The sequence below is a fragment of the Stegostoma tigrinum genome, chromosome 26 (genome assembly GCF_030684315.1).
Source record: "Stegostoma tigrinum isolate sSteTig4 chromosome 26, sSteTig4.hap1, whole genome shotgun sequence".
NCBI classification, from domain to species: Eukaryota; Metazoa; Chordata; class Chondrichthyes; order Orectolobiformes; family Stegostomatidae; genus Stegostoma; species Stegostoma tigrinum.
In genome coordinates, this window is record NC_081379.1 from 24,404,032 (window position 1) to 24,419,729 (window position 15,698).

General features: G+C 39.2%; 1 protein-coding gene across 2 annotated transcripts in view; it reads right to left on the reverse strand.

Annotated features, from left to right (window-relative positions):
* The window catches only part of LOC125463969 (sarcoplasmic/endoplasmic reticulum calcium ATPase 2), a 78,542-nt gene extending 63,155 nt beyond the window's left edge, over positions 1-15,387 (reverse strand). Inside the window, exons 1-4 of one of the 2 annotated variants that reach the window (XR_007249944.2) lie at positions 14,743-15,387; positions 14,049-14,066; positions 13,871-13,953; positions 4,668-4,772 (exon numbers count right to left, since the gene is read on the reverse strand). Coding sequence is in view for 1 of the 2 variants with exons in the window: in XM_048555809.2 (XP_048411766.1) it covers positions 4,668-4,772; positions 13,871-13,953; positions 14,049-14,066; positions 14,743-14,860 (324 nt within the window). In the remaining variant the exon portion in view is untranslated. The remainder of the gene's footprint in view (positions 1-4,667; positions 4,773-13,870; positions 13,954-14,048; positions 14,067-14,742) is intronic. The other variant, XM_048555809.2, reaches the window with a different exon arrangement.
* Between the last annotated feature and the right edge of the window lie 311 nt (positions 15,388-15,698).

The window sequence follows — 15,698 nt, forward strand, 5'->3', positions numbered from 1 at the left end:
AAGGTTCCAAATGAGCTTGGAGAACAAGCAAGGTGGTATATACTGCAAGATCTCAGCTGTATGCTGTATTTCTATGTATCAGTGGAAAAACGGCAGTTATAGCTGCCACTCAGTGCAGTTTTACAGAGAAATTAAAACATTCATGATAGAAGCTTAATTCACTTCTTTTCTCCAACATCTTTACTTTCTTTTCCATCCATTTCCCTTAAAATACTGTGGTCTATGTCTCAAAGTGGATTTGTAATTTAGATTAGGTTGGATTCCCTACAGTGTGGAAACGAAAATCTACCTTTCCAATAACCCATTTATAAATGGAAAATAACACTTGCTACTGGATATTTTCCTGAGGCACATCAGCACCAACATCCCATCAATTCCAAAAAATGTCCAACTACCACCAGGAATTGCTTTGAGTGCCTAACATGTTTAATTTATATGTCCCATCAAAAGGTTTTCTGAAAAAAAGCAAAACATTATAGCTCCCACGCTATTCAACTACACACAGATTAGTCAATTATAAAACAAAGTCCAATCCTTACAAATTCAGGTCTGCCTTCATAATAATTCAACAATGTGATGCCATGACACAGGTAGTAAATGTTTATCAGCTACTGAGGAAAAGTTGTTCTATAACTTCTAATAGAGATGGATTATGTCAGCAATGAACCAGGCTAATTGTGATAATTTTCATTTCAGAAACTCATTGGTCTTTCAAACAAAATTTCAGGAATGATTTCATGCTGAGGTAAATGAGATGTTGGGTGACATCCATAAGGGAACAAATTTTTGATTACCATTAGTGATTTGGCCTGGCATTTTCTAATGCCTTTCTTTCTGATCACCTTGAAGTGTTCATTTGCCCACCCTCGCCAGGAAATTAGTTATCTTCCTGTCAAGGTGGAAGAACTATGGTGTCAATCTGGAACAGGATTATGGAAATGGGTCAATGGTGCAATCATTCAGTACGCCAGGGGTCCTTCATCCTACACTTTCCTCAATGGGTTTGCATTATGTAAATCAGCTGTTGTTCCAAACTACACACAAAATAAACTTGAGGCTGTTATTGTTCAACATATTTTTCTGGAACACTGGAAAAACAGTTACACAGATTTACATTAGCCAAAGCACGGATTGCGAGCCACATTTCAGCTGGTGAGCTGCCCTTCCTCAGAGGTGCAACTGGAGAAAGATAATCCAAACTCTGGCACGACAATCTTGGAAGCCCTGGATCAAGTCCATCAATTGAGTTTTTTTTCCTGGTGGATGGAAGTGGGAGGAGAGCAGAGAATCCCACAGTACTCTAATCTCAAAAAACACTTCTAACAATGAAACTCAGTGGGCCCAGGATGTTTCTGAGCTGACGTGATGCAGGAAGACAGAACAGTGAGCTGACTGAGCACAGGAAAAACAAGGTCATTCTCCACCAGGAAAGTGAGCAGGTGATGAGAAAGATGATAAGGGAGTTTCACCAAAGAGCACTTGGCTGAAACCTGCATGAGTCTGCAAAATAATAAAAAACTTTTACAAATTACTGTAAAAACAGGTTTTCATATTTATATGATATATTTTGATATATTGATCTTTAGCACACCGACGTTAGTTGGAAACTGAATGTTACATTGTTGCCTTAATACTATTTTTATTTGGCCAGTGTCTGGGGTCAAGTTCATTTTCAGCTGTTAAAAAATTGAAAGATAGTTTGGAAAGTTCTGAACTAAAAGTATAGTTTAACAAATTTAGAACTTCAACAATAAAGTCTAAAAACACTTCATTTCTGTTCATTTATTTTCAAAACAATTCTGTCACCAAGCTAGAGGGGGAAAAAAAAAATCAGGTTTTCAGAAACCTGAACTGGATGAAGCAGAATTGTGTCTAAATGTGCTTCGTATTCTCCTGCAACATTGATCTCTGTTCAAAAATTTGGGTATGTTTGAAATGGAGAATGGGGAGAAGAAAAAAAAGAGATGATTTAAAAAGAGGATAAAAAAGTGAATTAAAAACTACACCTATGTCAACTCGAATACATACCTCTGAAATCCAAGTAGAGAAAGAATGCTGCTGCATAAACTAACTTCCATCTGGAAAATAGGTAGTACGCTACTAATTTAAAACTGAGCTGCCTGCTCTTCTTCAGTCATGGGCTTGATGATTGCAATGCAAGTCAAAACATAATAGTTCACTGTGCCTGTGATAATGGGAACTGCAGATGCTGGAGAATCCAAGATAATGAAATGTGAGGCTGGATGAACACAGCAGGCCCAGCAGCATCTCAGGAGCACAAAAGCTGACGTTTCGGGCCTAGACCCTTCATCAGAAAAGGGGGATGGGGTGAGGGAACTGGAATAAATAGGGAGAGGGGGGGAGGCGGACCGAAGATGGAGAGAAAAGATGATAGGTGGAGAGGAGAGTATAGGTGGGGAGGTAGGGAGGGGATAGGTCAGTCCAGGGAAGACGGACAGGTCAAGGAGGTGGGATGAGGTTAGTAGGTAGGAGATGGAGGTGCGGCTTGGGGTGGGAGGAAGGGATGGGTGAGAGGAAGAACAGGTTAGGGAGGCAGAGACAGGTTGGACTGGTTTTGGGATGTAGTGGGTGGAGGGTAAGAGCTGGGCTGGTTGTGTGGTGCAGTCGGGGGAGGGGACGAACTGGGCTGGTTTTGGGATGCGGTGGGGGAAGGGGAGATTTTGAAGCTGGTGAAGTCCACATTGATACCATTGGGCTGCAGGGTTCCCAAGCGGAATAGGAGTTGCTGTTCCTGCAACCTTCGGGTGGCATCATTGTGGCACTGCAGGAGGCCCATGATGGACATGTCGACTGAGGAATGGGAGGGGGAGTGGAAATGGTTTGCGACTGGGAGGTGCAGTTGTTTATTGCGAACCGAGCGGAGGTGTTCTGCAAAGCAGTCCCCAAGCCTCCGCTGTTCACTGTGCCTCACTGCTGAATAAAAGTGGAACTAATATCTTGATGACAGAGCCCCTTGGCCTGCACTTTTTCCCATAGGCTATTGAAAATGTTGCACTCTCTCAGAATAACAGGAAGACAGGAACAAACATTACCCATTCAGGTGGACCATGTAATAGTAATTTTACATCAGCACCAGTTATTGGCCTTTTCTCCATTGGTACCTGGACCAACAAAAACCTAATCAGTGTCAGTCTTTAAAATTATAAGTGACAGACCTTCCACAAATCTTTTTTGCAAAAGATGGATTGCTGGTGTTGAGAAAATTCCCAATTTTACTAACTTATCCAACCCTAATTATTTATGTCCTACTCCCCATCCTTTGAAGGTAGAAATATTGCAAGCTCCGAAGAAAAATAAATGTGCACAATTTTGGGACCCAATTTGTAAAGCAGGCAAAATAATTATGAAAGCACTTGAGAAATGGAGAGAAAAGAAAGATCCCCCCCCCCCCCACAACAGTTCTTCGACCTCAAAAGGCTAGATCAGTTTTCACAATTTTTTCTCTTCCCATGATGACCCTCCAGCTGACATACATAGACATAAAATTTTAACAGGGGAAGGAACATGGTCCCACTCTAATCAAATTTCATCATTCATGTAAATCTTCATGCCATGTTGTTGATTCAATCCTCCTCAATGGCTTTACTGCACAAAGTAAATTTAGAATGAAAGCAAGTTTCTGAAACATATACAAAATCCATTTGGACTCGACAAGATGGATGGTGAAAGGATGTTGCCCCTATGAGAAAAACTAGAACTAGGGGTCAAAATTTAAATTTTAAAAAGTCTCCTATTTAAGATGGAAATATGGAAATTTTTGTTTTCTCATCAAGTATTAGAAGTGATTGTTCTAAAAAAAAAGAAGCCATACTCATAGTGAGAAGATTTGAACATAGAAGCAGGGATGTCTTGCTGCAGTTACAGGGCCTTGGTGAGGCCACATCTTTAGTATTGTGCGCAGTTTTGGTCTCCTAGTCTGAGGAAGGGCACTCTTGCTATTGAGGGGAGTCCAGCTAAGCCTCACAGACTGATTCCTGGGATGGTAGGACTGACATGAGACAGATGGGATCGATTAGGCTTGTACTTACTGGAATTCAGAAGAAGAATGAGGGAGCGGCAGCAGGACCTCAGGGACAAAATCCTGATGGGAATGGACAGGCTAAATGCAGAAAGAATGTTCCCGATATTGGAGAATCCAGAACCAGAGGTCACAGTCTGAGAATAAGGGGTAAGCCATGCAGGACTGAGGGGAGAAAGAATTTCTTCAGAGTTGTGAACTTGTGGAATTCTCTAGCACGGAAGGCTATTGGGGCCAGGTGGTTAGATATATTCAAGAGGGAGCTAAACATGGCCCTTGTGGCTAATGGGGTCTGAAGAGAAAGCGGGAATGGGATACTGAAATTGCATGATCAGCCATAAATCATAATGAATGGTGGTGCAAGTTTGAAAGGCCAAATGACCTACTCCTGCACCCAATTAGCTACATTTCTAAGTCTTTGAAGCACACTGCTCTAGTGTGCCATGAAGGTGGGGTGATTGCTTTATTGGTCAAGAATCTATCAAAAGATTACTGGTGGCAATTTGGAATGCAGAGCTGAGGCCATAATCAGATCAGCTTGAACCTTCTTCAATGATAGAGCAGGAGAGGGGTTAGAATGACCTAATATTCTATTACCCACTAAAACAGTTTTAAAATGATAACTTACCTGCCAAACACCCACAATAGCATTTGCTACTAGAATCAATAGTATTACAAAAGGCTCCACAAAGGCAGTTACAGTTTCTTCACCTTCTTCAAACCAGGCCAGAACCTACAAAATGATCAAATAAGGTTTTGTGAAGCACACAGCTCACTCAATAATGCAGTGACTTACTCATTCTACATTTGTATGCATTTGAAGATAATTTGGTGCATTTCTTTCATATTTTGTCCTTCAGCATTTTCAAACTCTATATACCATAAAAAGGATCACCACACACAAAGGCCAAATCAGCCCATCTTGTCTCTATCAATCGAATACACTAGTTGCCATTCGGATTTCACTTCACAGCACCTGGTCTGTAGCACTGCAGTATACAGTACTTCATTTTAAATGAATTGAGGGTTTCTATTTCCAGCACTGGCAAAGTGCACATATTGATTAAAAATGTCTCTTCTTCACTCACTTTCTGTACACAAATACATTCAATGAATATAAACTTCAGTGCCACAAGCTCAAGGACTTGTAAATGAATCCTCTGAACTTTTGTAGTTCTATGTATTTTTAGGATTCATTTTCATTTATACGATGTACCTAATTAAAATAATTGGAAGTATGAAAGGAGTATGCTGAATACATTAAATTTATAAAATCAGGTTCATTTGCAGCAAGTTGTTACAAAATGTCACCTTCATTTTGATTCAGACAATTATAAAAACACAAGGTATAAACAAAAGCTCATGTTTATAATTTATGAATTCTATTAAAAGTGTGAAAATTAAGTTAAATGCAAGATGTCAAAACTCAACAGCATCTCATATGTTTCAGAGATAGTAGGAATGGCAGATACTGGATAATCTGAGATAACAAGGTGTAGAGCTGGATGAACACAGCAGGCCAAACAGCAAAGCTGGCGTTTTGGACCCAGACCCTTCTTCAGCAAACCCTTTCTAAAGGGTCTAGGTCCGAAATGTCAGCTTTCCTGCTCCCCTGATGCTGCTTAGCCTGCTGCGTTCATCCAGCTCTACACCTTGTTATCTCAACATCTCATATGTGATGTATCAAACAATCAATTCACTGTTGGTAATTTAAAATTGGATGCCCTCTAAGATTGAAACCAAGATATAACAGATCAGTATAAACCTCAATACTCAAGTTTGTAAGTCATAAAAAGGGACTAGACTTTGATTTCATTTCTAAATTCTTAAAAACAAAATGATTTTTCTAGAAACATATTCATCTGAACCAAACTTATCAAAAAACTTAAATTTCAAAATTTCTTGGGGTAACAGGCACACAGTCAAGTACCAAAACAAAACAGGGTATACAATAACCCAAGATGATATAATTTTAACTGCTTTGGTGTTCTTTTGCATTGACAGGTAAAGAATTTAATATTGGGGCAAAAAACACTCCTCTACGTTCACACAAACCAATTATAACTTCACAGAGCTTAAAAAAAACTGTATGCTCGAAGTGGATCCCTGTAAATACTGCAACATAATAACGTTCCCCATATTGGGCCTTGTAGCCCCAGTTGCTAATTTAGCTCCTGATTCACAATTTGATAGGACTTTAATACAGGACAGTGACTAACAGACACTGTATCCAAAAACCAGAAATGAAAGACTACTTCCTAATTACCTGTACTACCCATTTCTCTTGAAAACAGACACTTTCCAAAGCAAAAAAAAATGCAAGCTGAATAAAACTCTTTGGGGGATTCCTGAGGATTATTAAGATCACATAAGAGCAAGTGTCACAAAAATATGTCGTAAATAAATGTTCTAACTGGAACTTGAGTTTCTCTCACCCAAACATTCAAAAATGCCAAACATGAACCACAACTTCCTAGCAACAGGAAGTAAACAGGCAAAGTTACATAGTCCCAGCAACTTTGATAAGCTTGTGAGAAATTGCCTACAACGGTGTTTGCCAAGGGTGATATGGCATTCATGTAGATAATGGGAAACACAAACATTAACATGCCAACGTTACAAGACTGAAGAACAACCACATAAATGCAGTGCGGTGACGCACAGGTAATGTACAATTTTATCGAGTTCAGCACAATTCTCTTGGGAAGGAAAAATTGATGAATCATACCAGGAGTAGGTCATGCATCAAAAGTGGGTCACACCAAATGAAATCAAAGAAAAATGAGAGAGAGAAACTGAGATGCACATTACAGGACATGTGGGTCAGATCCTGTATAAAAATACAAGTGTTGGGGTGTTACAGCAGCTTTGAAAATTACTCCTCAAAGCCTTATAATTATAACTTCCAATGTAGTATTCAAAACATGAAAAAAAAGGATTCACTACTTATACTCATGTAAAAGTAAAGTTTCAAAGACCAAATTTCTAGCCATCGGAGAGGCTCAGGGCTCAGTTATTGTACATATACTAGCTACAAGGAGTTGCAAACCACCATTTCATTGCCACAGTCGCCAGTTAGGAGTCTGTTTCCACAAAGCTTGTCCCTGAAAGTAGTGAAAAAGGGAGCCAGAAATATTTTTATAGATTTGAACTCTGCTTTGTACCTGCCACTGCTTCTTCACACCAAGCTACCATCAGGGCTGGGGAGAACAGTGTATGCCTGTGAGATTCACCACCCACATTCTCTTAAACCAACCCATTCAGAGATGTTATTACACACTAGTGGAGCAAGTGGAACTTGAACCAGGCCTCTTGGCTCAGAGATAAGTACACAACCACAACACGAGAAGCCCTGCTTGTAAGGTGCTGGTTTTGATATCACCAAGCTGAACAGCTGCTTTCAATGGTGTGCTATTTGCTTTACCAACAAGTGGGTGTGCATCAGGGAGTGTTACTTCAGCAGTGAGCAGGAGGCAAGTACAGAGAGAGTCCGATTTGTGCCAAGTCAGGAGCTGACTTTTACGTGAGAAGGTTTTCAATTAGTCACAATACAAAGACTGTTCAAGTTATGCTCACACCTGCGTGCTGCAGGCCTATTTAGAGACTCTCATAACTTCTACATTTGCAGTCAGGATTCAACCTCAATTACACAGTAACATCCACAGCACACAGAGACTAATTTGAAACAATGCAAGACAAAACTCCTAGAACTACTCCTACCCCCTAAATCACAATTTCATTTTTTTAAAAAAAGAAAAGCATTTTAGTTTATGTAAACTACTCAAACCAGACAATTTTTGATTGAACAAATAGACATGAAAAGTTTCAAACTATTTGTATTGCAGTGACAAGTTCAAATTTTTTGTCTTATAACTAAACATCTCACTAATGACACATGTACACTGAGCAAAGTTTTAAAAAAGGCTTTCTAGATTTGCTTACTAACTTCAGCATTCTTCCCACTGCTTTGACTGTTATTCTTAACTCCCATCTCAGCCAGCCTAGGGTTTGACAGATATGTGCATTTCATTCAATTTTATTCCTGCATTGAATCTGGAGTGCATTATATGAAGTAGTTCCTTTCCATATCTGATTTACTTGGAGGGTGAAGAGGGACACGTGTTTGTTGAGTAGCTTCATATTGTTCCACTCAATATAGGTTTTATTTAATGCCATATCCATTGTTGATTCGGCACTGCTTTATTCGGTATGTCACTTATGCCCAGCAGTTAAAAGTAATTAATTTTCCTTATAATTTACTTTCAAAAACAGGTAACAAAATGCCAAAACATTAGATTGTAAGCAGTGTAAGAAAATGGTTACATTAACACTCTGGATAATTAAGCATATATGTTGACAACATTCATTCTCCTTCATTACATGTTTGATACACAAACAAACAGAAAACTAGGCAATTCCTTCTCCTGAGGTACATATTTTATCCATAAATACTCCAGATTTGATTTGAAAGCAGGTTTTTCAATGTAGGGACAACTATGAAAACAATTCCATGAAGAGATCACTGCTTAAATCAGCACATTTCAGTTTAAACACATGATTGTGTGTAACTACTGTTGTTGTTGCTTTGGTTAGAGTACATCTACCTTCTCCATCAGGTTCAAAGAAGGCAAGTATATTGGGGACTGCTCACACTGAAAAAAAAAGTACAATCTACCAAGCATTTGATATTTGAAAAAAAGTTAGTCAAATTGATCCCTGAACACAGTTATTTAACAAATGCCTCATCACCAGAGCTCTCAAAAGAATCAGGTTGTCTACTGCTGAGAAAGGGACTTCACATCAGATCCTTCTTACATTCTTGTCTCCCACATACAAGTCTCCCAGCCCTCACCACACACTGCCCTCAACATGGTTGTGGTCGGGAAATATAGCATCGCTCGCCTCCCTGTGGAATGTGACTTTGCAGTGTTTTTAAACAATGTTTACCCCCATCAATTCCACAATCCAAGAGTCAGTGTTCTATATGCTATTCTTAGGGGCGTGGACACAGATTCACATCAACTACTGCCAGAGAATCATCATCATCATCATCATCTCTGCAAGTTTTTTTTTGTTAGTGTGAAATTTGTGATTTTCCAGTTGTTGTTGCAGTTGCAGGAAGTGATGTGACCTAGTCTGCAGGTTAGCATATTCTAAGGTTCAGAATTGTGTAGGGGGTGCACTAAAGCACCCACAAAGGCTCAGCAAGAAAAGGACTTTGTCTAAGGTCAACCTGATACAATATACCAAAGAGTTACAACTGTAAAATCAGTATCTTTGTCGTGGAATGTGGATTATAACTATCATGCGGAACTACAATTGTATTGGAAGCATCTCAAGAGCATCACATGCTGAGCAGAAATAATGCAAACTGCAATGTACTTTTAAATGTTACGGGATTTATTACGAAAATGATATTTTGGGATTAAAAAATAACGGTCTGTGATATTGAAACGATTCAGTTGTATTAAGTGTACATTTAGACTACAAGTTACTCCACTTAATCTAGAATTAGGGCTGGTCCTGAAGTGGTAGAAAACTCCCAGGAAGATTTACTTCCTAAAAAGGGAACATGATAAAACAAAGCCAAAAGCTTGTATAAATAATGAAACTGTCCATCTGCAGTTTATTTAAATCTCTTCAACTATTCAAGTACAATTTCATTGTGCTATCAAATCAGGTTATTGGAAGATCTCTTGATGTCCCGAGCACTATTTAAATCTGTAGTTAATGTAAAATGTTGCAGCACGACCCTAACACTTACTTCATGAATAAATTCAAACTGCTGACAGAAAAATGCACTTAACCACCTGCATACAAAGCTCTCTCACATATAAGATAATTAAGAATTACAGGCAGATAGCACTAACAGGGTAGCAGCTTAATCCAAGCCTGAAACTAAAAGCTGGAGCATAAAACATCAAAGTTATTATTCTAGTTTGCCGGTAAAACAATCTGCATTACATAGTATCAAATTACATCTGCAGGAGTAAATGGATCACCCAAACAAAAAGTACAATATATCTGCGCACTGTCAAAAACAGAAAAACGTGAGAATTTAAATGTAAAACACAAAAGTTAACATTTTTGGATGGTTTAAAAATGTTAAGATGGCTGTTTCAAGTCATGTGAGATACAAAAATGATTTTGCTACAATTATATAAATGGGTTCAGCCACAAATCTGACGCGTAGTATAGATGCAATTCTTAAGACACTGCTAGAAAATAATTTTAGAAGTGATAGAGACAAGATCTTCTCCCTCCCCCCATTTTGTATTCGTCTCCTCCTTTCTGGCATTATGCACCTCATCCACAGTCAGATGAACCTGCCTGACCTGCCATGCCTTTTAGTACCTGACTGCTAGAAATTGAGAGAGGAGTTCCTATGCACTTTTAATCAAATTTTCTTCATGTGCCTTCACTGTATTGAAGCCATCAGCAGATGGAACACAATAGACTGTGCGATACAAAAAGAATGTTTGATCAATTTTAATTCTAGGCACCAAGTTGGGAGAATAAGATAACTTCAAATTGGCTGAAAATAAAGAAGAGGAGAGTAGCTTTGAAGCAAAAACAAGTTTTTCTCTAAATCACATTTTAGCCTGTCATAGTTTCCTTTATCAAGTACACAACCTCAGTTCCAGACAACTGTACCAAATGTGATTTACCAATAACTGACACTGCATGCAAGAAATGGCAAAATTGGATTAACTAATTTCAAACATTTGAATGTGATTTGAAACCAGATGTGATACCTTTCTGTAGGCTAAAATACAAGACCACATCATGTTTCAACTGGCAAGGGCAATGATAATGGTCAAGAGCAGCAAGTCATTCCACAACCCCTTACCAATAATCTACAGATCTACTAAAAGGAACTGACCCTTAACCATAACCTATCAGTAACGACCAGCTTCAACATGACCACAAGTGAAAGAGAGTGCAAGACTACTTCAACTTCGGTAATTCTAGAAATATCTGCTTGGTTTTCCAGAGTTTCTCTTTTAGAATTGCTTACATAGAAACTTAGATTCTATTACTTCCCCAAATCCTGACTATTCGCTAAAGCATTGCTGTTCTTCTGCACATACCTGGCTGGGGTCAAGTAACTGAACAAGTTATTCAGTTCAAATAGCAACAAGTTATTTAATATTAACTGGTACAGTACTTGCAATACTTGAAAGGATTCTGTATGAACATTTTAAAAGTAGTTGTGAACCAATAATCAGATCTGTATAGCCTTGCATTAGGAATCAGTATTACCAATGCAAGTAAACCACATACTAATAATAGTGTATGCTGGCATCACTGTCACAACAACAGTATGAGGTACAGCAAGCAGTTAGGAAAGCAAATGGAGTGCCGGTTATTGCGGGGGAGTAAAATACAAAAGTAGGGATATTTTGTTATAGGTCTATTTGAGGTATTGCTGAGGCCAGACCTGGATTGCTGTGCAGTTTTGGTTTCCTTATTTGAAAGGAAAAATATAGAATTACTGGAAGCAACACAAAAGAATCATTTGATTGTTACCTGGGATACATGAAGGTGATAACTTAAAGAAAAAGCAACGGGACAGGCCAGGCTGATTCCTTAAGAGTTAAGGATGAGATAAATAGATTCTGAAGGAAGCCTGAAGGGACTTGCCAAAGTGGATACTGGAAGGATGTTTCCCTTTCTCGGAGATTAGAACTGGGAGGGACATGCTCGTAACTTTAGTATTAGTACTAGTTTTTTGCTGTATTCAGAATCAAGGCTTTTGGTTTAGAAAAACAAGTTAGATTTTGTGATCATTTCAGGAGAATAAGACAGAATTGCTCTTCCCTTACTGACTCCACAGTCCCCCTCCCCCATCCCAGACACTACCCTTTAACGTCCTTTACATTAATCTCCCTCCTTTCTCAGGAGGCTGGAATCCAATCTCCATCAGATGACACTGAGTTAGCTTCAACTAGAAAACTCAGAAGTGCTCAAATCAGTTCAATTACTTGGGAAACAGTAGTTCTCTTCTCCTAAAACCAAACACCTCCTGGAACTGCCCGTGTGTGAACACTTTGATGTGGCAAGATCAACTGCTCTGCCAACACTCAGGATTTGATGAATGGCTATTCTGGGAACATATTGGAGGACGACTATCACCCTGCAATAAATTAATTTTCTTCTCTTGGTCAGCACATTTTAAGTGAGAGATGAAATGCTTTTCAGCAAAGAGGACTGTAACTATCATGAAATATTCTCCTTAGGAAAACTAGCTATGACAAGCAGAACAAGATCCCTGTGGCATTTGAAATCATAACAAACTCAGATTCTTTACTAGTTGAAAGTGCAACATAGTGCTCCACTCGTGTACAAACCGGACATGTCACATCACTAACTTTGTCACTATATTTCACATACTTAATGCAGTACTTCAACACTGAGAACTGTTTTCATTTATACAGATTTTCCAAGACTTGTATGGAAAGTCTTGCAGTGCACCAGCTTCCTTAAACTCACATGAGCCATAAATAGAGTGCAGTTTCAACTGTTTCAAATACATTTGTCTTTGAACCACTTACGCATAGTCCATTATACCCAGACAATTCACAGCAATATCTTTCCCTAAATTATCTTTAGTCATGTCACAAGTTATGCTCTCTAGTGGCCTTTTACCTGAAAGGCCCAAGACTTCCTGATATCCAGAGAATATTCTTTCTTGAAGTGCCCTGGTAATTCCATTACAATACATTAAATCAAAGAAATCGCTTTTTAAAAAATATAGCTGCTTGGAAATCATGTTTTGAAACATCATTTAGAATTTGTTTGACATCATTTCATTTTTGCCAATAAGATTTTTCTCATTAAGTCGACTGTGCCCCCACCCCCACAGCCCCCCCAAAGTATTTAAAATTCAAAGTGCCCTGGAATGAGTAACAGACATGGCAAAACTTCAACATTGACCCCTAAAATTTATACACACTAACGTCAAATGTGCACTTCACAGCTAAACTTGAGCTCTTTTGGATAGTACACTCTGCTGCAATAACATTGAAACATGAAAACTGTACATTAATATCAAGTGGAACACGATGTCAAAGAGATGTTTTTTCCACTATCAGCTGTACATAAAATTATTAAATTTCTTTTCTTACAAATGATTCCTGCTTTCTACTCAACTGTAACAGTATAAAATCAGATTTTAAACAATTTGAATGAAAGGACACTATAACCAAAGTTATTTTGGTGATCACTTTTGCTAGTGACATAAATGCTCATGCATACAGATATCCACAAAGACAGTACTTTACACCTCAAAGCAGCAATGGATAACCACTTGAATTAAAACTCAATTTAGCAGAACATTTGGTACTCATATGTATGTCAGGAGCATTTATTTCTGTCTGCCACTGGTAACAATTACAACAAGTACAGCTACTGCATTAAGTAGTGTAACCCAATCCATGGCCGAACATTGTTTTCTATTATTGTCATGTTGACCCAAAACCATTTTAACTGGCATGCTATAAACCTTAAAAGTCAAGGAGAGATGAGATACCACACATGTCCCCATGAAGGTCACTGGCCAAATTTGGTCAACAGAAGTGTATCATCTTTGTAGACATCAGTCTTGCTCGTCAAAAAGCTGCAATTGTCACCTTACTTTTATCAAGACAGACTGGACTAAAATACCACACACCATTCCAATCATTGTTAGTTAGCGCAAGGATACAGATTAGTTTTTGGTCCACAGTACTCAATTCCTCAATATATGCACATATATGTAAAAATAATCACCCTAGGTAGAAAACATGACATTGTTGCAACTTCATTTGATTTTAAAATAAAAGTACTCACAAATGATATACAAGCTGCCAAGAGTAGAATTCTAACCAATAAATCTTCAAATTGTTCTATCACAAGTTCCCATAAAGATTTGCCTGAAACAGAAGGAAGGAAGCTATCAGTTCAACATTAAAAATAATCAGTTCAGTATTAAGAATAATTACATAAAAGCACATAAGGTCTACAATACCTTCTTCTGCAGGTAGCTCTGTGAAATGAGTGGCGCCACCATGGAATATGCGAGAAAAGAAAGAAAACTGCGTTAAAACATGCAAATACGTCTGACTTCAAGGCAAGGACACAAAGTCACGCTTGAAATTTAAAAAAGACAGGACCAATTTATACCACAAGCACCCTACAGTCATGGTGCCACGAAAGGTTGTACATCACATCTCAAGTAAAAGGCATAGCTTATTGAAAAGAAAAGGATGCTAACACAACTGACCGCGTAACCATTACTCCTCACCTTCAGAGATTATATTTTAGAAGAAAAATTACAATATCTCCGTTGCAGGTTAAGCCAAATGGATGATTGGAACCGGCAAAATTTAGGTCCCTGGTGTATGAAAAACCTAGATCTGAGGATATACTGCATTTCCTTAAACCACCATTTTTCCCCCACCTCCCAAAGGAAACACAAAATGTGACTTTCATACAATTTAAAATTCAGATATCGCGGTGAGTCAGCCATGTTCCGTCTCCCTCACGCAGAGATGCCGGCTTCATACATTGCAATAAGGCCTAACACTACAGCAACGAACGGGGGGGGGGGGGGTGCTGGAAGCAGGAACGAACGTGGAGGGGAGGGTGGTGTGACAGAGAATAACGCACGACACATCGAAAGACACCACAGCAGCACCGACAGGATGCATCCCAGCACATACCATTCGGTCCCCATCTTTCCTTGTGTTTCTTGACTTGATCCAAACTAAGACCCGTTGTCTCATTGACGTTAAAATAGGCTAGAACTTCATCCACAGTCTTTGTGTGCGCGCTCTCCATGGTTTCACTCCAGGTTTCCGTCCTTCAGAGTTACGGTTTCTCGTCCGCGGAACTGGTGTTTCCTCACCAGAAACAAGCCCACACACACAAGGGGAGAAAGACAAGCGTGGATGCAGGCAGACTCGGATCAACCACTTCAATAGTTTTTTTTAAAAGAAAATTGTATATTTTTTATATAGGACTCTCAATCTCTTGCTTATTTTTCTCCGCTTGGGTATAATTTGCACAGAAATTCTTGCTCTTTTTATCTCCTCTCTTTGTTGTGGGTTTTGTCTGTTTGAAACGTGATATGGAGTGGAGAACCGCAGGACTGCGACACGGAGACCCTGCTGTTGCTTCTCTGAAGGCGGCACAATAGCAGCGCCTCACTCGGCCGACTGAATGTGAGCGATCGGCCACCGGCAGCAGCCCGTTTATAACGAGTTGAGTGGCAGGGGCCTTCCTCACAGCGAGACCTCGAGTGGCCGCATGTGGAGAGAGCTCATTGGAGCAGCTCGCAGCCGTCAGGACCCCGCAAAGCCTGACGTCTCTCGGCGGCTCCTCCTCGTCTTCCAGAGTTCCCGGGAAGGGGAGGTGGAGGAGGAGAAGAGAAAAAGTTAATCCGGTTTGAGAAATCAGTGACGTTCAACCAGCCATAAATGTGAAGCGCAAGCGGGATCGTTTGTTTCAGGATTTACTCATACGCATGATGAAACAGAGTCTAACCATCAAATTTTTATTTTAGAAACTATATATATATATATCTGTGAAGAATTTTTCACACGACCTACGAAAGTTTCAGAACTTCTTAACCGGCTTTTTTTTGCACAACAGGTGCCTGGATAAATCCCAGCAAAGA